The 22,540-nt window shown below is 39.5% G+C and overlaps 1 protein-coding gene across 2 annotated transcripts in view; it reads left to right on the top strand.

The window, feature by feature from the left end:
- ETFA (electron transfer flavoprotein subunit alpha) overlaps nucleotides 1-22,540 on the top strand; it is a 44,889-nt gene that overhangs the window by 7,942 nt on the left and 14,407 nt on the right. Inside the window, exons 1-9 of one of the 2 annotated variants that reach the window (XM_065076257.1) lie at nucleotides 5,688-5,821; nucleotides 12,957-13,106; nucleotides 14,985-15,066; nucleotides 15,167-15,249; nucleotides 16,718-16,817; nucleotides 18,038-18,148; nucleotides 20,020-20,121; nucleotides 20,898-20,966; nucleotides 21,968-22,050. In XM_065076257.1, the coding sequence (XP_064932329.1) occupies nucleotides 5,783-5,821; nucleotides 12,957-13,106; nucleotides 14,985-15,066; nucleotides 15,167-15,249; nucleotides 16,718-16,817; nucleotides 18,038-18,148; nucleotides 20,020-20,121; nucleotides 20,898-20,966; nucleotides 21,968-22,050 (819 nt within the window). In that variant the 5' untranslated portion in view covers nucleotides 5,688-5,782. Of the gene's footprint in view, nucleotides 1-5,687; nucleotides 5,822-12,956; nucleotides 13,107-14,984; nucleotides 15,067-15,166; nucleotides 15,250-16,717; nucleotides 16,818-18,037; nucleotides 18,149-20,019; nucleotides 20,122-20,897; nucleotides 20,967-21,967; nucleotides 22,051-22,540 lie in introns of those variants that run through there. The other variant, XM_065076256.1, reaches the window with a different exon arrangement.

A 22,540-nucleotide genomic window follows, 5' to 3' on the forward strand; every position in this document is an offset into this window, starting at 1 on the left:
TTGGATCTGAGATAATAGAAATGCAGCTTGCACCAGATTTTGCCACATCAGTTGATGAAGTATCTTTTGATCTGGGTGGGTTGCGAACAATAAATTATTTACAGCTGTTGAGAAAATGACTCTTCCTTAGAATGTAGTCATTCATTTTATTTTCGAGAGCCTTTGAAAACAAAATCAATATCCTTTTTAAAAGGAGATGTTGACAAAAGAAAGGCACGTACATAACTCACAAACAAATGTGACGAAATTAAACAGTGGTTAACCCGGTGGCCTAATGTCTGGTGATGCATTTGAATTGCTATGTGGAGCTTTGGGCTCAATTCTTCTGAGACCAGCAGGGGTTGGGAGCATTGCAGGGGAAGAGGGCCCAGCTCTGGGGAAAGTGGTGTTGCACAAGAGCTACTGCCAGCCCTGCTATTGATTAAGAATCAGCCATGGTAAAATGGCAAAGGGAGCCCTTGCCATTTTTTCCCCTCCGGATAGGGAGGCTTCAGAAAGTTCAAGGCCACAGAAAGGACTCATTGGCCCATCTCCTCTGGCCTCCTTCCTACCAGACCATGCAGTTGGACCTGGTATTATTATTTTTTCCCCTCACAGTGAGCTTGTTAATTTATGGTTGACCTCAGTCATGTCTCCCAGAGATGCATCTGGTCTGAATGTAGCCTGCCAGGGCAGGAGAGGCTGCCCCACTCCCTGTGAAGCCATCCTGGTTGTCAAATACTTTCACTTAAATGACAAATTAAGTGTATATTTTAGATACAGCCCCTAGCCACTGGATCTTGTTATGCCATTTATCTGCAGGATTAAAGGCAAGTTGTAGCATCTTGGAGTTTGTGACAGGGTATGTGGGAGGTGCTTTGTCACCAGGCCTTTGTCACCATGGCCTTTGTCACCAGGTGGCATGAGCTGCAGGTAACCTCACCAGAGGGTGCTCCTCTCTCAACAAGCTTTGCAATAAAAATCTCAAAAATCAGGCAGATCCCAAAATACTGAAAACTGAGGCGTATTGCAGCTGCTGTGCTTAGCACCAAAGTGTTATTCACTGAGCTGAAACTGAAGGGGAAAAAGCAAAAAGCAACTTTCCCTGAAGTGCTTGCAGGCATGGAAAGGGCTGTTCCCCTGGGATGATTTCACATGCTGACTGTCCCTGCCTCTGCAGGAATGGCTTGGGATGGCACAAGTGGGAATACAGGGGCGTCTGGATTCCTCTCCAGTAGTGTAACAGCCAGAAAAAGCAGCTACATGTTTAAAAAATAATGCTGCCATAACCTGGCAGAGAATTTTACACATATCTCCCATTAGTGACAAGAGAAGCTGTGTGCCGGAGGAGGGCGGCAGGTTGCAAAATACCCATCGTGGGTGTCTGCACTGGGAGAGGAGCAGAGCTCTTCCAGCCAGCATCACTTCCTCATCCTCTGCACAAGCCACTGCTGCTCCCTGGCAGGACAAGCCACCTTCCAAGGTAACCTGAGCCTTTGCTTTCAGGAGGTTAATGGTCCGTTTTTGCCCATGACCTTGGCAGAAGTGGCTTCTTTAACCCTCTGATGATCTCCTGCTCCAGAAATATACAACAAATGTGATGTGATGTTGCTCCCTGACTCCCTCATTACTTGATTGGCACATGGAAATCATTAGCAAGTGAGAGGAATTTATAAGAAAGGGGAAACACCTGCTTGGGCTGGTTTTGTAGGCTTCGTATCAGGGTTGTCCCTGCTATGGGGTGGCTTTAGGGGAGCTCTTTCCTCTGTCCCCCACCTTGACAACAGGGCCCTTGGTATTTTCCTCTGCCAGAGCACTGCTGTTAAGGCCTCATGAAAGGCTAGTTGCTGCTCTGAGACATGGAGGTGAGTGGTTGTAAGGTGATCGGAGCAAAGCATTAAGCACATCTGTAGTGTTGTTTTATTATAAAGGAACTCAAATGTTGGACGTGTTGAGGTGTATTTTTGTGCCAGTGAGCATGAGGAGCAGAGAGCAGGATCTTGGGGAGATGTGTCTCCTGTTCCTGGCCATGAGGAAGGGGTGAGTGCAGGGGGACTGGCAATGTCCAGGGCTGGCTGAACCACTTGGATCATGCGAGCTTGCAGTGCTTGGGTACAAAATATTTCAGCAGCAAAGATCTCTCTTGCTGCCACTTCCAGAGTGGGTTTTTGTCCTGTTCCTCTGTGCTGCCACCCGTCCGGTGCTGAGCCATGGTCCAGTCCTTCCCATTGGCTCAGAGGGCCCTGCTGAGCTGTAAGCAGGTTGCAGATGCTTTAACATTATTGGATTTTGACAGATTAGGAGGTGAATCCTTTCATGTGTTGGGGAACCTTCCCAAATGAAGCTCTTTTAATTTATCTGAGTCAGCTATCCCCAGGACAATTGCAGGAAGAATAAGCTAAGGATGGCCTGTGACAGAGGGGAACATCATAGCAGTAATAAAAAAATTCCTGCCCTTCACTAAATCCCTTAGTCATGAGGCTGTATTAGCTGGATTCCATATGTTTTAATTAGGAATGATGTATTTTAAGGGAATCAAAATCCGATTCTACTGGAGGCATGATTACATATTTGTAATGGTTCTAATTTTATCTGGCTTTTGTAGAGATACCAATACAGGTACCTGCTCTTGCTTGGAACTGTATTTTTAAAAGTTTGAATAATCTATGTTATTGTTTGTTGTGTTTGTTTGTTTTTTTTTTCTCCCCCCCTTTCCAATAGTGTGAAAAAATGTAATTCCCTTTCCAATGCAGAAATTGGGTCAGCAGATCCTAATGAAATAATCCTGGATAACAATGCACCATACAAGGATCTGCCTCCACTAATTAATGACTAATTTTTCTTTCAAAGAACAAAGTACTATATTGTGCCTGCTGTGGATGGTGACTCTGCCATGGATGGTGACTCCACCATCAGCAGCACCTGTTTGTTGCATGTTATATCACTTTTATTATAGTCATGCCTGAGGTGGGAAGGTCAAATAGAAAAAAGCTTTTTTTGCCACGGTTTAGCTAATATGGATCATGCTGATATAATCCCTACCTGATTACAGTTATAAGCTCCTAAAACACTGGCCATAAGTGATAAAGACTTCCTTTGTGCTTCAGGGTGTAATCCGCATCAAGCCAGTTTCAATAAGGATTACATGCATCTGAAGTGTTGCTGAGGTTTTGAATCAAAATTATAAACAGAAAACAGAAGAAAAACCCTATCATGTCCTTGGATTGATGGTACTACACCTTGAAATCTAACCTAAAGTGTGGCGATGTCACTCTGCTTGTGAAAATATGATGTATGCTATTAAGCCAGATACATAGTTAAAGCATCAATTTATTCTGAGCTATGATGCAATTAGGTCAATTTTGATAGTCGCTCACTTTTGTTTCAGTCTGAGTTTTTAAAAAAACTCAGATGAGATCAATTTGTTTATTCTTGTGCTTTTGGGTTTCTAGGTGTACACACGTTTATTTTCATTAGAGATTTAATCCCCATGAGATGTGTATGTTGGAAGCTCAGTTTTGGAGCTTCAAATAGGATTATGAAATTGCGTGCCATGATTTTAATGAGTAAAACACCTTAATTAAACAGACATAACGGCCAAATTAAGGATGCCCAGGATATTCTTATTTTGTACCCTTATTTTACTTCTGTTGTTCCTTTTGTTGGATTATCTAGGGTGCAGATAGGGATTTCTATACTGCATAAAACTTCACATCTCTAAAGAGTTATGCTGTACCTTAAATATCTCTCAAACCCATCTCAAGGTCGTGTGACTTCAGCAAAATAATTTTTCCCCTCATCTTTATGACAACTTTTTTTTTTTAAACCCAGTTGTTTGCTCAATACAGGAAATACACAGGAGCCCTAAACACTCATTCTGTTGTCATGTTTGGGGGACTGAGGGATGAAGCTGGGCCCAGGCAGAAGTTAGAGCAGCCCTGGAGCTACTTTAACCCGTGTAATCAGGCACAGGCCCTGGAAGAGGTTTGCCACCTCCTTCAGCTCTTGGCTCCGCAGCCCTCCCTCGGGGCTTGGGGTGTTTAGGTAGAGCCAGGAAGCTGGAATATGCAGTACAGCTGCTTTTCTTCTACTACAGAGGCATTTGAGACAAAGTAAACGGTCCATTCAGATGCCTGCATGGCTGGCCCTGGTTAGCTTTTGCTGTAAAGCAGTAGTGCTTTTTGGCATCTGATGCGAAAATCGTGTGGCAGAATACATTTTAGAAGTGATCCTGTGCCAAAGCTGTGGCAAATCCAAAGAGTCTTTTTGATCAATGTGCCTTTTGCTTTTCTATGAGGTGCCTAAGAAATGCAGAACGAATCACTGACACACTGCAGATCACCACTTATTCTTGCAAGAATGGTCCAATGGCCATAATTGTTCAGGGTTTGTCGTGGTTTGTTTTTTGTTTGTTTCTGTTTTTTTTTTTTTTTCTTTTTTCTAAACTACTTCAGGATGGGAAGGAGGAAATTGCATTAGTGGCTTGCTATCCAGCAATTTCTGGGATGGAAAGTTGGTCAGGAATGTCCTAGATCCACGTTACTCAGGGCTCCTGAGCTGGAGGACTGATCACTCCAGCATGGCAACTCCTGCCAGCTTCTCCAGGACACCAGGTTTTCAGAGAGCCACAGCACATACTTTATCAGTGAATTTGGCCTGAAATATTTTGTTTCATTGATTTTCTCTTTTTTTTTTTTTTTTTAAATCTTTCTCCTTGCCACCTGGAAAAAAATCCAGAGGTATGGAAAAAACAGTGAGTACTAATAATTTAAAAAGATCTATAAATTATTCAGTGCACATGAGCTATTCTCCAATGCTGTTGAGGGGCCAAGCACAGGGGTGCTGGTGAGACAGCTGTGAATCTGCCCTGGTGAGGGCATGCTGTCCTGGGCTGCTCTTTGAAGCTGTCAGACCTCCTGGACAACTGGTGGCTTGGGATGTTTGGCACATGCTGTGACGGCTGGCTTCTCCAGTGTGCCACACGCTGCGTCACCACCTTATCTCCTCTGCTTTTGCTGTGCGTTCAGTGCTGTGGGGAGTGTGGCTGGGGAGACCTGGCAATGCCCAGCCGTGCCCCCAAGGTCGGGGCTGGAAGCCTGCCCACGGCCTCCCAGACTTCTGCTGGCTCCATAGCCACAAATTAAGACTTTTCACTTCTTTTTCTTTGCAAACCACATTTTTATTGGCTTGGGATAGGATCTGGTGTGGAGCATAGGCATTTGCACGCATAACTCTGCTTCCCGTTGTTTTCCTCTCTTTAAAGGGCTTTAACTCTTTGCAGAAACCGCGCAGGGGCAAACGGTAAAAGGCAGCTGAGGACGGCTGGTGTTGGTAACAAATCAGTTTAGGCAGGAAGGTGCACATGCCGCGAGATGGACTGGTGCCCGCTTCCTTCCGAGGTGCTCTGCAGGCGCTGTACGTGCACCTTTACGCCCGCAGCAACTTTGTGCACCTTTACACCTGCAGCAACTTTGCTCAGCCTTGTGGCACCGCCCGAGCGCCGAGGGGAGGTGTCGGCTATGGGGCAGCCGGGGGTGCGTTGAGGGGGAGTTGCAGCGGCGGGTTTTGTTGTTGCTGCGTCTCCGTTTTCTGCTGCTCGCAATAAAGAATCGTCCCGCGCGCTCCCCGCCACGCTCCCGCACGAGCCGCTCCAACCGCCGCGGCGCGCGGCCCTCGGGCGGGGGGGGGCACTCTCTACCGCCGCTCATTGGCCAGCCTCTCATTGGCCCGCCTTTCCGGCCAATGAGGAGGAGGGGTGGTGCGCGCTTCTCGCGAGAGCGGCGCCGGGCCGGGCGGTGGAACCATGTTGCGGGCGGTCGCGGCGCAGCGCCTGCGGCGGGCGGTGAGTGAGGGCGGGGGGCAGCGGGGGGGAGAGCGGGAAAAGCGAGCGTCCTTTCGGCCGCGGGGCGGCCCGCTCCGCCGCGGCGCCCGGTGCGGGGTGTCGAGGGGCCGGTCGCCTTCCTTCCGCCCCGGCCGTTTGGACGCGTGCCCAGTGGGGCAGAGGTGGTGAGGGGCGGCGCGCGGGGCCGAGCTCCGCCGCCCGGCCGCGGTGGCTGAGGGTGGCTTGGCGGCGCGAGCAACAGGCGCCGCCGGGGCCGGACGGCTGCGCTTCTCTTCCGCACTGTGGCTGTTAACAATAAAGTTTCTGAGCGGACGGCGGGTGTTTAAGAGGCTTTTTGTGGTGCTCACTGCAGGCAAGAGTTGAGGATGGTTGTCCTATGTGAAGAGCTAATGAAGTCATAAGGGAAGTCTTAAATTTCTCAGTGCTCGCTCTCATCCACCTTCGTAGGGAATAGCTCAGGAGCAGCAGTACTTCACTTACAGCTGGAAAAGACTCTTCGAGTTTGTTATTGAAAACTCTTAGTAAAGAAATTTGTGTCTTGAGAAGTCTTCTGGGCTTTTGAGATGTTAATAGAGTATTTCTCAGTCCCATGAACTCAGCTGTGTAGAAATGTGACTGCTTAACCATCACCATCTGTGAATGAAGCTAATGTGAAACACTTGTTGCTTTTCCATATTGACCTTCATACTGGTCAGCTGTGAGGAGTGCTGGGCTTTTGGAGGCCATTTGCTGCTTATTGTGTCACAGTGGCTGTTGCCAAATTTAACGAGTAGGTGAACTCAAGGTTAGTTGGAGTAGATGATTCATGAAATGTCCCTGAATATCTGGTCAGTCTCATAGCATTCACTGCTACACACTTCCTCCACTAGAACAGCGTGTAAATAGCCCTTCTAAAAGAACTTTAAGTCTCACAGATTTCTTTTTGAGCTCCCCAAAGCTTTTACAGGTATTACAGTTCTGTACAGCTCTAAAATAGGAATTATGGATATATTAATCATTTTCAGGTACCAAGAATGGCTCAAGAGTAAAGGTAGACCAGGACATACGTGACTTAGTTAATAAAAAAAATTATAGCTGTTGTAAACATGGACATCTTTCAGTTATTGTTAGGCTGTAGGCTTTCCAGAGCCAAAGGTCTTGTGATCTCTGGAGCTCCTGGAACATATGGTACTGCTGTGTAAATACTACTTTACTCTTATGATTACTGCACAATTCAGTTTCATGTCCTGGAAACATGAGGGCAGCTTCCATTTTCAGCCATATTAGTTTAAAATAATAAATATGTTAAAATAAAGCAAATAAAACATCATGTGCGTCTTCGGCGTGTGGGTGACAATGTATTCTGCAAGAGAAATGAAACAAAGTCCAGTTAAGCACTGCTAATGCTCATGCAGTTCAAGAGTGAATAGAGTCTAGAGAAAAACAGAATGTCAGAGACTTGTAAAGTATGAGAAACTGGGAAAAGTTGGAGTTGCATGACTTAAAGATGGGAGGACTGAGGAGGAATATGAGACAGCAAGTAAAAAAATTGGTGACGAGGTTGGAATAAGACATTTCACTGGTCCATGGATAATAAAATTATACACTTGGTTTAAATTGCAAGAAAGCTATTTAAGATAGTTATGAAGAGTTAAGATAGGCATTAAGAAATCTTTTCTAGTTGAAACAATTGTAAGTTTCTGGAATAGGTTGCCTGGGAGTCTTCATTATTGGAACACACAATAAGCTCTGTGTTGGAAATAACATAGATATGGTTGCTTAGCATCTGATGGAGAATAGCTTTATATGAGCTTTTGAGGTCCCTTCCAAACCTGTAATGATGAAGTTGTGATCATCAGGATTATCTTGCAGACCTTTAAGTTAAGGAGCGTTTTGATGTCACACATTCCTACCTTTATAAAACAAATGGATAATGTATTCCCTTAACATTCTCTGTCATTTTTATCAAACAAGCGTCTGCCTTTTTGCCTGTTCACAGCGCTGGTGTTTTTCTCTTCTTATATGGCATTACACAGCTGTTAGGAAACAAGTTGATTGTACGTGGATACCAGTGCCTTTAATTCTGTATCCAGTTGTTATTCAGCCTGTGTTGAAGTTAGAGTTTATCCTAAGGATATTCATGAAGGGCAAGCAGTGCGAGTCTTAACTATTCCAAGTCAAAATTAATGTCTTGGTCACCTGCACTTCTACCTCCATGCTCCTTCAAAAGCCCCCAGCTTTGTGTAATAGTTCAGGATTCTGCTGTTGTTTTAAAGGTCCAGGCAGAATAAAAGTTGCATTTGTTTCTGCAATATGTTTTTTGAGGGGACAAGAGTTGCTTTAGAGTTGGCTTGAACAAAATATATACATGTTCTTATGAAGCTGTTGGCGATCTTTGCATGATGGTGGTCTTAACTATCGGGTTTAGTTTCTCACTTTTTAGTATAGTATTTTACCATATGATAGCTTTGGAATAAAGTGAAATGTCACTTGCTTAATTTTTAGTGATATTGAGCAGGTATTCTTATTTTGTCTTTACAGTGTTAAGGTGGGCAGTTTTCACAGCTGTTGAGTCTTCGAGTTTGTGTTGATTCGTTCAGAGCTTTTAATTTCCTGGTGTTTTGGAAAATAGGGGATTATTATTTTGGTCATATATATCTCATGATGCACGTGTGGGTTTCTTTTTTTAGACCAAGGTAATTCAGATAAATAGATTTAATAGCCTGAAATACGTCTTACTCAGAAAGTACTGGGCTACATTTTTGTAGTCTTAGGGAATACTTTTAATATATCCTTCAGTTGTCATTGATAAGCTCAGACTATTAACTTTTAAATGTATTCATTTATCTTGAATTCAATCTCAGTTGTTTTGTCTGTATTTCAGACATTTTTTTTGCTTTGATTTTTATTAATGGTTCGTGTGGATTATATCTGGAAAAGTTTCTTCTTTATTACATCTTTTATTGCTGTTTCAATTCCTTGTAATTTTAAGTCTTTATTGCATTAACTAAATCCTTTTCATAAGTATTTTGTGTATTTCTTTTGCTGTTCTTTGCAGCAGTTAACAGCTCCTTTGTAGTTCAGGTGCCTTTACTGTTGTCTTTCTAGTTAGTGTTTCCTGGAGTTAAATAGCTGTTGCTTGCACCTCTTCTGTAGCCAGATATGTACAGGGGTTCTAGAAGAAGTATAAATGTTTCCTCTTTTTTTTTTTTTTTTTTAAAGCTTTGCAGCTACAAGTCTACCTATTAATAGAATTAGGCATTGTTTTGTTGTAAGGAAGGTAGCCGTTATTTTTAGTAATACCCCAATTCCTAGTTCTGGAGTTAGTTGAGAATTTTGCCCAGTGGTAATAGGTCTCTATAAGAGACATGATTAATATTAAGCAGTTTTAAAATTTTAATTTATGGCCAGTTTGCTTTTACAGCTGAGCAGTGCAGCTCTAGACCTTTGTGGGTACAGCTGTTGGGTGCTTTTGCCTTGTGAATTTCTATTTTGGCTTAGTTCCTAAAACTTCTAGCGGTTCCTCTGAAGACACTGGGAGGCAAAATTCAGTTTCCTGGGTGAAGTTTCTAACAGCCTATTTTATATTTATGCATATTTGGAATGTGCATCCATGTAGAATACCCCTGCTGAAGCTCTCACATTTTTGGGAAGACTTTTTGGCTGTCCTGTCTTTTGTTCCTTTGTTTGTCACGTGTTACTTGCAGAGCTGATTTCATGATTCGTGTGTTACAAGGAGCATCCTGGAGCAGGCTGCAGGCAGTTAGCTCTTGATTCCTGACTGTAGAGGCCATTGATACCTACCTGTCTGCTCACCAAGCAAATATATATAACACTTCTGTCTGGGATTTTCCAGCTGTTAATACATATGTTTTGTAGCATATACGTGGCAAATCTGTATTTAAGAAGTGCTGGGCCTGCTTCTTGCTGTTCAGGTGACTGAAAGTGCAACGTAAGTTCAGTTTGCCTTGGCATTGCTGTGAAGAGCAGATCACCAGCACAAATTGAATGAGTACTTTGGATGTCTGGAGTGCTGGCCTCGTGTGTGGGTTTATCTGTGCATGTGTACTGGGCATATCCAGATTTCTGACAGTTGGCAGGGACAGTGGCAGTGAGTAGTCTAAGTTATTTTGTCGGAAGTGTAGAAATGTGGATATTGTGCTTAAATTTTTCACATTCTTCTCAGAAAACATTGCTGAGTTTCTCACACGGGGAGCAAAAAGTGGCTCTGGAGAAGCTTGAGAAGATAGATTAGATTCATCAAATCCTTTGGTACTTTGTGAGTGACTTAATTGGTGTATACTGCACATCTGAGTTAATCTTACCAACTTTTAGACATCTGGAAGTCAGAGGCCAGGTTTGCTCTACAGTAAATGCTGGGGAGGGGAGGACAGGGAGTTGGAAACTCCAGACGGTTTTCTTTCATAAATGTTTATTTTAGTATAAATTGAATCACTGTCTGGAGTTTCCACCAGAGAGGAAATGTAGATGTTTCTGCTGTAGAGGGAACATAGGTGTCTAGCTTTGATTTGTATCTAAACCTAGGTGAAATAAATTTCCAGTTGTACTGCTTGCTGGCAGATGTGTTCATAATCTACTGACATGCTTGAGAAGCCACTCAATTGTCCAGATTTGTAGGATGTTTAACTGTAATTGATTTCTTTGGATGACCTGATTTTTCCAGAGCCTAGTTTTCACCAGGAGCCTTCTGTGGCACAAGCACCAAGTGCTGTTCCCTCTCAAGGCTTTGTTTTCAATAGTTCACTTGGCCTATGTGTCTTATTTCTTGTATTTTTTTCCCCTGCTGCCGGCTGTTTAGGTTTATACTCAACCTTCCGAATTTATCTAGGTTTGAAACTAGACATCCTGACCAAGTACAGGTGGAGAAATGATGTCAGTGAAATAATGAGCTATTCTTGCACACGTGCAGCTGGACAAGTTACTTCATCAAAATAACTACCTGCAAAATATTTTAACAAAGAAAAGTCAGTTTGGTGTTGGTTTGGTTTTATTAAAAAAGACTTTACCTGTGTTAGTGTATTAGAATTCAGACTCACATAGGAATCTTACTTGTCATCCAGGATTTTTACTCAAGATCTAGAATGTGACTTCTAGTTTATTTTAAATCTCGTCTTGTCTTTGTGTTCAGAAATGTCACACCTGTAGGCATAAAGTGACCTTCCGGTGTGCAGTTCCCACAAATATAAAATGTGGGTTTGTCAGTTAAAAAAATAATACCCAGGTAATGCTGTAATATCCATTCTCCTCAAGCAACAACCATTGCTCTTACTTTTTCTGGCTAAAGAAAATATTTCTCAGTTTATTCTAGAATTGTCTGACAGAATGATAAAGAGCTTTTCTGGTGGTGCAGTACTTTTCTGGTACTTATTTAGGGAAAAGACTATAATATAGTCAGAATTAAGTGTGTGTTTGATATGCATGCTTCTTAGAGCCAAGCTAGGCTCTTGTTAAAGAAATCTTTAAAGAGTCTGTGGCTCCCTCTGGAAATTTAAAAATTTCAGAAACTTTCAGGAGCACGGTCCACATTACCCTGCAACACAAATATAAATCATTGGAGAAGTGGGATTTTTGCCACAAAAGCATGGATTTATTCTTCAAAAGGAGACTAAAATCTTGTAACTTTTATTGCAAATGATGTACGAAATATAATCAAAAATATGGTGTCTGATCTGTATTAGCAATAAATATTTTGTTACTGGCAATAGGCTTCAAATGACCTTAGAATCTTTAATCATAACAAGTAACCTTAAGCATAAAAGATGAAATGCAGGGCACTTTTACAAGAATCCTTATTGTTTTAATCAAAATGACAAATTACAGTCTGCAAAAACTTATCTTTGTATTTATATTTTTACACTGTGATTAGCTTCAGGGAAGTCCTTGGGATTTGCTTTCTCTGTGTGAAGTTGAGCGTGTTGGTAGGCTTTGTGTGGTTCAAGTCCAAATCAAAATTTTAACCTTGCAGATTTCCAGAGGCTTTTTAAAATTTTAATTTAAGTGCCAATTTGGTGTGAGTGGAGATAGGGACAGAATATAAGTTTAAAAAAAGTAGTACTTGGCTGTGCAGTCTTAGCAATGTGTTAGTGTTTGTGCCTTGGTCACAATAGTGGATGTTTTGCATTACATTGAAGATAACTCAAGTCTGGATTTAAGCTTGATATAGGATGAACTTGAAGGATAATACTCCCTTTCCCATCCCGAAACCTTTCACTGCCCTGTTGTTGGTCTTGGAGGAATAATGCTTTTTGCAGGTTCACCTGAAAATTAGAGAGCAGAGTCTCAGAGCTTAGACTATTTTGGTTTGGTTTCATGGCAAATCCCTTTTGCCTCTTTTTTTTTTTCTTTGTCTTTTTTTTTTCTTTGCCTTTTTTTTTTTTCTTTTTTTTTCCTTTTTTTTTCCTTTGCTTTTTCTTTGCCTTTTTTTTCTTTCATTTTTGCTTTAGAGGTTGAAGTCTATGTTGACAGTAAATTGGTCAAAATTATTATCCAAAGATCATTAAATTGTGGTTGTAAACTAAGTGGTCAAGTGTCAAATGTTTTAAAGGAAAATAGAAAAAAATGAACCTGATGCTATTTAACAGTTTTATTAGTGTGTTTTCAGGCTGTAGAAGCTTTCTGCTTAATTGTCATCCTGCCACTGCATACAGTTTTGCCTTTATACATAACCACTTGAAAAAGTGAGTTCTGTTGCTAGATTTCGTGGGAAAGAAAAAAAAAAAAAAGAAACCAAAACCACCAGCAACCAAAGAACAAAAAAAACAAACCAATCAAAAGTAAATATTTATTTGCTACCCTTGATTTCTTTGTATCTTATTGTTACTGGTCTAATCTTCGCCCTTTGAGGTACTTAGTCAAATTGATTGGCTGAGCTCAAATGTAATGTATTAAAATGTTTTTCTTAATATTGTTCAGTATTTTCCTGTGGAGGTTTTAGCTTAAACACAGCATGTTATGATGTAGTCAAATGTATTCCTACTTAATAAAAATTATCTAGATTTAGCATATTTTGTTTGACAACAGTGGTTTACAGTTTGTATAATTGATAAGTTTCTGTAAAACATTGGATGCTCTTAGGAGCGTTTTTTTTACTTCAATGCTATGTATCAAACTCCTCTGTCTCTCTCTTTCTTCAAAGGCATCGCTGGTCCGGAGGTTTCAGAGTACATTAGTCATAGCAGAACACAACAATGAGACTCTTACACCCATTACCCTAAATACTATCACTGCGGCAAAACGTCTTGGAGGTGAAGTTTCTTGTTTAGTAGCTGGTACCAGCTGTGACAAGGTAGGAAATGCTGTTTTCATAAGAGTGAAATGAATGCAGCGAAGCAATACTTGGTAGCGTCTTGGTCAGCCTGAAAAACACTCTGTAGTGAAGAGGAACCGTACCAGGAATTGCTAATCTGCTGGAAATGTCTTGCACTTGAACACTTCTCTTCTGAAGTTAAAATACGGGTATAGATTTGATTTCACAAGGGAGAATATCCATATCATTTGTTGTAAGCTTAAGCAAGCACATTTTTATAGGACTAAAGGCCAATTAACTTTTAAAACAATATTGCCCTGTAAAGTTTTCAGGACAAATATTGCAGTGCTAAGAACCTGGAAAGAGCCTTGCGCTGTTCAAATGGAAACCAGCAGAAATGAAACAGCACAGTGACAAATAGGGCTTCTGAGCATCTTGCTGTTACTAGTCAACTACTAGTGGCATAGTGAGTGTGTTTGCAACCTAAAATTCTGAAATTAGTGCTTCTTGACTTTATAATTTAGCTCACATTTTAAAAAAGTTTATTGTACGTTAGCTGTTGTATTGTTAGTCATATTTTTATGTGCAAAATCTAGAAACAATAATAGTACATTACTGATGTTCTTATTCCAGCATGATGTGGTCTTGTATGAACAGTAAAAGTACAAATAAATATGCATAGTATTTTTCACACTAGGCTATTTTTTATGAATTGTTACACTGAAAGCAATATGTGGTATTTCATTTAGGAGGCATAGTTATGGCAGAGAATTCACAAAGAGCTGGAAAAACCTCACTGGCTATTTAAGACTGGTTTTAACTGAGACCCAGGTGTTCAAGGTGGAGACCTAGAAGCAAATATTTATCTAGATCAAGAAAATGAAAACAAATTTTTGCCTGATATGTCTGTATTTGAGTTTCCCTATGCTTTGGCACTTGTATAGTAGAAAAAATATTGAGAATGTTTTGTTTGTTTGTTTTTTTGATACCGAGTATATGGTGTCTATTTGGCAATGTATGTCATACTCGGGAAATGTACTTTACAGAAAATGAAGGTGTTTTTGTTTGGTTGTTTTGTTTTGTTTGCATTTTGTTGTTTTTTTTAAGCTTCTAAGAATCTGTGTTGGTAGGACAAAAGAGTGAATTACTCAAACAGATATTCTGTAGCAGCTATTATGGAATTTTTATTTATTTCCTCTTGTTCATTTTTGAGGGTAAACTGATACTCAGTAAAACTATGCTAGTTCTGGGACAGTGCATGTGGTCTCCAGACACTGCTGTCAGTCCTCTTCTCTCTGATCTGCAGCAACCCTTTTATCATTTAAACTTCACTTCTGCAAATTTAACGGAAAAATGGCTAAATATAGGATTGAAAATATACATCACATCAGTAGGCAAAGAGTCAGCTGCAAACAAGAGATTTCTCCTAAAATTTGGACACAGATCATAACATTTCTGTACGTTTGTATTTGTGTTATGTGCTTGTGCAGTAGATATTGACTGATTTAAAAGAAAGCAGGATTGGTTTCTTGATGATTGTATATATGTATACTTAGCAATAATCCTCAAGTATGATTGTTATGAGATCATTATGAAATCCTGGATACAGGAGGCAATCTGTCCTATGTTTGATTTGCTTTGTGGTTTTCTTATTCACAAAATTAATTTTAATTATCATGTAAGGCACGATGGTGTGAGTCAGAAGATCTGTATTTCGTTCCGTCAGGTTTGTTCTGATTTTGAAATACACATGCTTTTGTGTTCCAGTTTTAGCTAATCTATAGTCTGTAAGCTCTTTTCAGTAGGGACTCTCTTACTGTTTATGGTGTTTGCCATCATGGAACTCTGTCTAGGTTTAGTTGGAGCCTTCATGTGCTGTCGTGATACAAACTACTAAAAATTCATTTGTAATTGTAGGTAGCAGAAGAAGTCAGCAAAGTGCAGGGTGTTGCAAAAGTGCTAGTCGCTCAGCATGATATGTACAAAGGATTTCTAGCAGGTGAGAGTTGTTCTTATACATTGACAAAAGTAACTGTATTTGAATTTGTAACTGAAAATAAGATAGTTGTAAATTTTGAGCAATATATTTTTATCCTCAGAGGAGCTGACTCCCTTGATTGTGGAAACTCATAAAAAATGTAATTATACCCACATTTGTGCTGGAGCATCTGCCTTTGGGAAGGTAAGCAAATCGAACATTTCTTATAGAAGAGAGATGGAGACACTATTGTACGTAAGGATGTGGATCAAATGCCTGAGAGAGGTCAGCTGTGGACAGTTTAGAGTTCTAAAAAAGTGTTACAGTAGTTTGCTTAAGAAGTTAGAAACACTGATTTTGTGTCTGGGTTTTATTATGGGCTGACTTGGGCAAAGGAACTGTGTAGAAGAAATATTTAGTGGTAACCAGTTAGTTCTGTGTACACAAGGCAAAATGTACAATAACACAAAATAGATTAAGTGATCTGAGAGCGTTATGAAAATTATAAGGAAAAGTACAATAAATTGAGATGAAAAATTTTGAAATGAGAGTGTGCAGACGTGTTGGAAGCACATTGGGGGGGTTGGATTGCATCTATGATATAGGTCATGTAAATTGAAATGTCTGTAAATGTATATAAATAACACAGATCCAAGTCCTAGCCAAGATGTTTTTAAAAGAAAATACATTTTTTCAGAACTTTTTTTTTTAAGCAATGTGTTTTTAAGTACGCGGAGAGGCTCAGTACTAACAAGCTGGTCAACGTGGCAGAGCTAAATTAGAGAAAAAGGATACTTCAGAAACCTTGCTGCTGTGGGATGAATAATGACATCAGCCTTTCATCTGACTACTTTCACTCCCGATCAGTATCTGTTCGTATACTTGTAATTTTGCTAAGAGAAATCTTTACATACATTGCCTTAGGGTTTTTTTTGTGATTTTTTTTTTTTTTCTTTTTTTCCTTATTTTGACCTGCTGTGTTTTAGTAAAGGTTGATAACTTTTACTTTAAAGCTTATGCTTCCAGATTTTAATGCTTAAAATTTCAGAACTGAGCCCTTTGCATTATACCAGATTTGGAGGGGGAACAAAAAGCAAACAAAACTCTTGCTCTCGTTAATTTCGTCATGATTTATGTTACCCTTTTTATCCTCCTTCCCATTTGTAGAAGTTCTGGGTAGTTTTTCTAGAGTTAGTTTCAGAGCAGGAGAATATATATTTTAATAATAATTTTTAAATAATGGTTTTTTTACTTTTGCGGGAAGAGTGCAGGGTTTTTTTCCTATTGTTTCCGGTAACTAGCTTACCAAAATGTTTTTTTTTTCCCTTGAAGTGCTAAGAACTCAGCAATCCATAATTGTCACATTTCTGAGTAAATTGCATCTATATTCAGTTTTAAACTATTGAAGCAAATAAGCCTTCTGATTTAAGATATCAAATGTTTACTTACTGTAAGACTCCTAAAATTTCTAATGTTATTCCAATAATGGGATTTTATTTGGCTGCTAAAGCTACATTAGTAGCCCTAAAAAAAATATCTTGCAGTCGTATGTGCCTTTTTACTTACAGACAGCATTATATAAAGTTAAAACTGGGACAGCAGATGTTCTTTTAGTGACCATGTAGATTTTACTTAGCATTTACTTTGCTAACTTTTCATCTTGAACTTCTAGAATCTTATGCCCAGAGTGGCTGGCAAACTTGATGTTGCCCCTGTGTCTGACATTATTGAAATTAAGTCACCAGACACTTTTGTGAGAACCATCTATGCAGGTGGGTAATCACAAAAGGTATGTGGTATTCATGCAACAGAAGACCCAATACTGATAACTTTTCTACATAATGCTCTTGTTAAAATCTTGGAATATGATAAGAATTTGCACTTTAACAATCTGAATTGCTGTGGTTCATGAAAATGAAACCTGGGGATGGACAATGATGCTTCGTGTGTGAGAAAGCAAGTAATCCAACAACTTTGGTACTGTCAGTTAGAAACTAGGTCTGTCACTTCAATTAATAGAATTTGGTAATCTCCTTTATACATTTCTTTCTCATTTTATACTTTTCTTTGTTAATGTTCTTCTGATTTTGTAAAATATAAGACATTAAGGTAATTGTCCAGCTTTATTTAATATGACTAGCATTAGTTCTGATTTAGAGATACCACAGGGTTATTTTTCTTAGTTATGAAGACATTGAACTAATTATTCATAATATTTAATTGACTTAATTTACAGTTACTTTCCAGTCTTGTTTCTCTGATGCTTGTCTGACCTTGTGTTTTAATTTAGATATGAGCTCAGTGGCTTGGTTTTTTTTAATTTTACGGTACAAAATTGTACCACGTGTACCAACTTGGTATTACGTTTCGAGTTATGTCGCCAGAATGTGGTTTTGTATTGCACTTTTGAGTTGCTTTCCAGTAATTCAGTTTCTATATGACTTCATTATGAATAGCTGCTGTTGCGGCAGTTTTCTCTTTATGTGTTCCCTGCAGTCTCCAGTGTGAAGTAAATACCTTATAGTATATCTTATTGAGAGAAACACAGTCCCACAAATACTTAGGCCTCGTTGTCATCTGTTCTGATGAATTCATGCAACAGTGTAAAAGATCTACTTTGAATTATAGATGCTCTGTATGTTAAAGAATGACACTTTCAAAGTTGGGGTTTTTCCCTCCTCTTCTGAAACTTAAATGCTCATTCATAAGATATTATTTGAATGCTATGTATCCTTTAAAATCAAGGATTTGTTACCATACTTCAGAAATATGGTGCTAAAAAATAATCAATGTAGATTGCACACATTTTAATTAAAGTGCCTAGGTTTCAAATTTAGTAATCTAAAACTGCAAATTTGGGAAGTAACTGAATGTTGTCTATTCTAGAAGAACTGCTAATGTGTTTCTGATATTAATTTTCACTTGGTTTTGTTTTTTAAAGCACAGTATGTCATTATGTTATTTAAAAATATAATGTGACTCTTTCTTTTAGGAAATATTCTTTGTACTGTGCAATGTGAGGAAGCAATTAAAATATTTACCGTACGAGGAACTTCTTTTGAGGCTGCACCAACAAGTGGTGGTAGTGCCAGTATAGAAAAGTGTGAGTACCTGTTCTGGTATTCTGTCGTTGTATGTAATACACTTAATGTTTTACTCACTGCATGGTGGTGTTTTGTGGAAGTGTTTGTCAAAGCAAACTAATAGTCTTTATGCTTCTAATGTGAGTACTTGCACTTTTTAGTGATATCTGGTAATGGAAAATTTGGATTATCTGCTCACTTGCTGCTTTCTCTTTGAACAGAAATGGAGATTATCTGTGCCTGTTTCACGTGCTGCTTAAACTTCTGCCACTGCCATTTTGAAACCTTTCCTCATTTAAAGTTACAGCTGTTTGAATAATCAGATTGGTTTTCAAAGAAAGATTGGGCAAAAATAAAAGTGGCTGGCTATTCAGAGTTTTGGTTTAAATGGTTGTATTTCATTTGAGATAGGTCATTACAGTGTCTAGCTAAATTAGTAGCAATTTAAATTGGTTTGAGAATCATAGAATGTTAGGGATTGGAAGGGGCCTCGAAAGATCATCTAGTCCAATCCCCCTGTTCGAGTTTGAACCCATTACCCCTTGTTCTGTCATTGATTGTCACCGAGAAGAGCCTGGCTCCATCCTTGTGACGCTCACGCTTTATATCTCTGTAAACATTAATGAGGTCACCCCTCAGTCTCCTCTTCTCCAAGCTCAAGAGGCCCAGCTCCCTCAGCCTTTCCTCATAAGGGAGATGCTCCACTCCCTTCAGCATCTTTGCTGCCCTGTGTTGGACTCTCTCCAGCAGTTCCCTGTCCTTCTGGAACTGAGGGGCCCAGAACTGGACACAATATTTCAGGTGTGGTCTCACCAGGGCAGAGTAGAGGGGAAGAAGAACCTCTCTGACCTACTAACCGCCCCCCTTCTAATACACCCCAGGTACCATTGGCCTTCCTGGTGACAAGGTGCTGGCTCATGGTCACCCTGCTGTCCCCAGGACCCCCAGGTCCCTTTCTCCTACGCTGCTCTCTAATAGGTCATTCCCCAACTTATACTGGAACCTGGGGTTGTTCCTACCCAGATGTAAGACTCTGCACTTGCCCTTGTTATAATTCATTAATTTTTTCCCTGGCCAACTCTCCAGCCTGTCCAGGTCTCGCTGGAAGGTCAAACCATTGTTTTATCTCAGTTTTAACTAAATCAGTTTAAATTGCTATTTTAATGAAGCCAGTGTAGCTTTGAAAATAGAGAAATCCAGTCACAGAATCACAAAGTTGTTGAGGTTGGAAGGGACCTCTTGAGATCATCCAGTCCAGCCTTCCTGCTCAAGCAGGGTCAGCTGGAGCAGGTTGCTCAGGACTCTGTCCAGTCAGGCTTTGAGTAGCTCCAAGACGAAGGCTTAAAACCACGCTGGGCAACCTGCTCCAGTGCTTGATCACCTCCACTGCCTTTTGCTGGGGGCCTTTTTATGACGGTGCTGGAAATTCGGCAGAGGCAGGCATTAGTAACGTGCTGTGTGTGCGTGTCCCGGTCCCCATATTTTTCTGGGTGGCTTTGTACCTGCCCATGAACCATCCTGTATTTCTCAATGTCTGTGTATGTTAGGGAGCAAATGCTACGTGATACTTAAGATCAGTGTATTACACTACACTGTTGGCTTGATTGCCTGCCTTAATAAGAAGCATACTTATCCTGGGTTAATATCAATATATTACTTACACAAGAGATCTTCACTTTAGTGCAGCTTGTACTATAGGTTATTTAAACACAGCTAATGAGAGAGGCTTGTAACTCAGAGCCGTGGAGCAATTACTGATAGTTAAAAGCTTATGGTAGAGTTGGTTATAGAATGAACTTTTGCATTATGTGTAAACTCAGGTTTAAAAGGTTGAAAATTACATGCCTTATCCTTTCTCTTGTGGGTGTTTTTCTTCATCTGATGAATACAGTAACCCCTCCACCGCCAGTTGGTCTTTCTGAATGGATTGAGCAGCAGTTGACAAAAAGCGATCGACCAGAACTTACTAGTGCAAAAGTGGTTGTATCAGGTGGTAAGTAGATAATACCAGAACAATGTCATGTTGCATTTAAGTAATGATTAATTCGTATCTGTAGCAGAACACTATAATGTGATACATTAAACAAATATGATGTAATTCTGAAATATGGCATAGGGGCCAGTGGGAGTGCACCCAATATGTATGTTTTGTGAAGAGATAAAACACGAGTTTAACATATGCGGGTAGGCCTTTTATGAATATTGTCATATTTGGGGAATCCCTTTAAAATTGTACTAATATGAACTGTTCTTAGATCCAAATCTGTCGTATTTAACATTATCGCTAATCATTACAGGCAGTCTAAACATTATTATGTAATGGCTTTAATGATTTTTAAAAATAATTATATTTGTATTCTGCCCTTCTTATATGAAGTGATGGACTGTGATTTTACTGTGTGCCTGCGGCTAAGAAATTATTCCTTAGTTATCCCACTGCAGAGTTTTGTACGTAAAGCCAGCAGAGGGAGCACAAATTAGTACAACAGTCCTCTTCATCTGATTTCAGAGAATGATCTTGATGGTGCTGTAGGCAGAAGTGGTTTATACATACATACATATGAAATAATAATATTAATCACAAAGACAAAAGCTGTATCTCCAAATATTAAATTCAGTTTAGTAATATATTAAAAAAACACCCTATGCAAGTGTATATTTGTGCTTTTGCAAATGCAGATAGTCATATGGAAAGTTCATGCAGGCAATAAAAAAATCTTACAGCATATTCTGTTTTTTATTCATTTTTTTTCATTCTTAACTTTTAAGGAAGAGGCTTGAAGAGTGGTGAAAATTTTAAGTTGTTATATGATCTTGCAGATCAATTGCATGCTGCAGGTAAACGTGTTTTCCTCCTTTTTTTTAAGCCTGGTTATTGTATTTTAAAAGGTCATATTAAAAACTGTGTTCATCTGAAGTCTTATATTTTCACGTCTCTATCAAATAAATTCTTAAAATCCTGTTAGTTTAGCCATAGATAAAGTTTTGTCTTGTCCTTGTGGTCAGCTGTGCATTTAAATGCCTGTGTATGAAGCAAAATGTGAAACTGTAGCGTTCCCTGTTCTTATCCAATCTCCAGAACACAAGCTCATGAACAAAAAGCGAAGCTGTATAAATTAAAAAAAATGGTATTAGCTCACTTTGAAGAGCTGATAGTTTCTTCATATGTCCTTATATACTACTCTTATACAGAATGCCTTGCACAGTGCTTGGCGTTTGAACAACTGTCTTTTTGCTATGTTCCTGTATTAACGGGAGAAAACTGACCATGTACAGTGTTTCAGCACAATGCATTAACATCTTAACTAGTTTAGATTTCACATGTAATAATAAATTTATAGTTTTAAATAAATGGCTTTGTTTTCAAATTGGTGGCTTCACTAACTGTCCATGTGGCGTTTTCAAATTTCCTTTGATATTTTTCTTTACTATGCCTGACTTTTGAGCTCTACAGCAATACAAGATGGCACATGTGTTCTGTTCAAACTTGGAGGAACATTATGGGAAGGCATTTATGGGAAAATCCTGTTTTGACAAAGCAACAAGAGAAAATAATGGAAATATGCCAGAGTGAAATCCTTGGTTTTAAATATATGGCCCTTTGGTGCTGGGAGTAAGGATTTCCTGTTGCTTATGAAGTGCATTAGCACTTAGTATTTGGAAGTTTCAGCCAGCGGTATAGAGAGGGATTACTACAAGAGCTCTTAAAAGGGAAGTTTCGAAATACGTGCCCTTAGAGTGTGGGACTTCTCAGTAACATACATGTGCTTTTATGGTGATATAAATTTGGCTTGCTAATATTTTAAAAGAAAACACTGGAAATATTTTCTTTCAACTAGTTGGAGCTTCCCGTGCAGCTGTTGATGCTGGCTTTGTTCCTAATGACTTGCAAGTTGGACAGACGGGTAAAATAGTAGCACCAGTAAGTATGGAAATATCTTTCATGAAAGAGCTGTGATGTTTTCTAGCATGCATTTTCCTTCAAAGCAAATGCTTAGAGATGAGGTAAGTTTTAATACTGAGCCTAACAGGTAAAATCTTAGTGTGCCCAGTGTGATATTGTCATTTGACCATGCATTTATAAAACCAGAACAGCAAGCTGTGATATAAATCTGCAGTTTTGTCAGAGGATTTGCGTGCTGGATTTTTTTCCATATTGCCTGTGCTGCATGTGTTTTAGTTTTCTAACAGCTATCATTGATATGCTAAAAGATGTCACTCCCAACATGCACTTGAAATTATATTGATTTGTGGCTTGAACTCTGGGAAGTGTTTTCTTGATTTTGGGGATTTTTTTTACAGGTGGTGGGGTTTTTTCAAGTTTTGGTAACTGTAACGGGATTATTGCATTTACATTCTAAGCAAAATTTTTGTAAGGGGTGAAAGTGCAAGAAAATTCAGAGACAAATCAT

This window comes from Columba livia, chromosome 11 (assembly GCF_036013475.1).
Source record: "Columba livia isolate bColLiv1 breed racing homer chromosome 11, bColLiv1.pat.W.v2, whole genome shotgun sequence".
NCBI lineage: Eukaryota > Metazoa > Chordata > Aves > Columbiformes > Columbidae > Columba > Columba livia.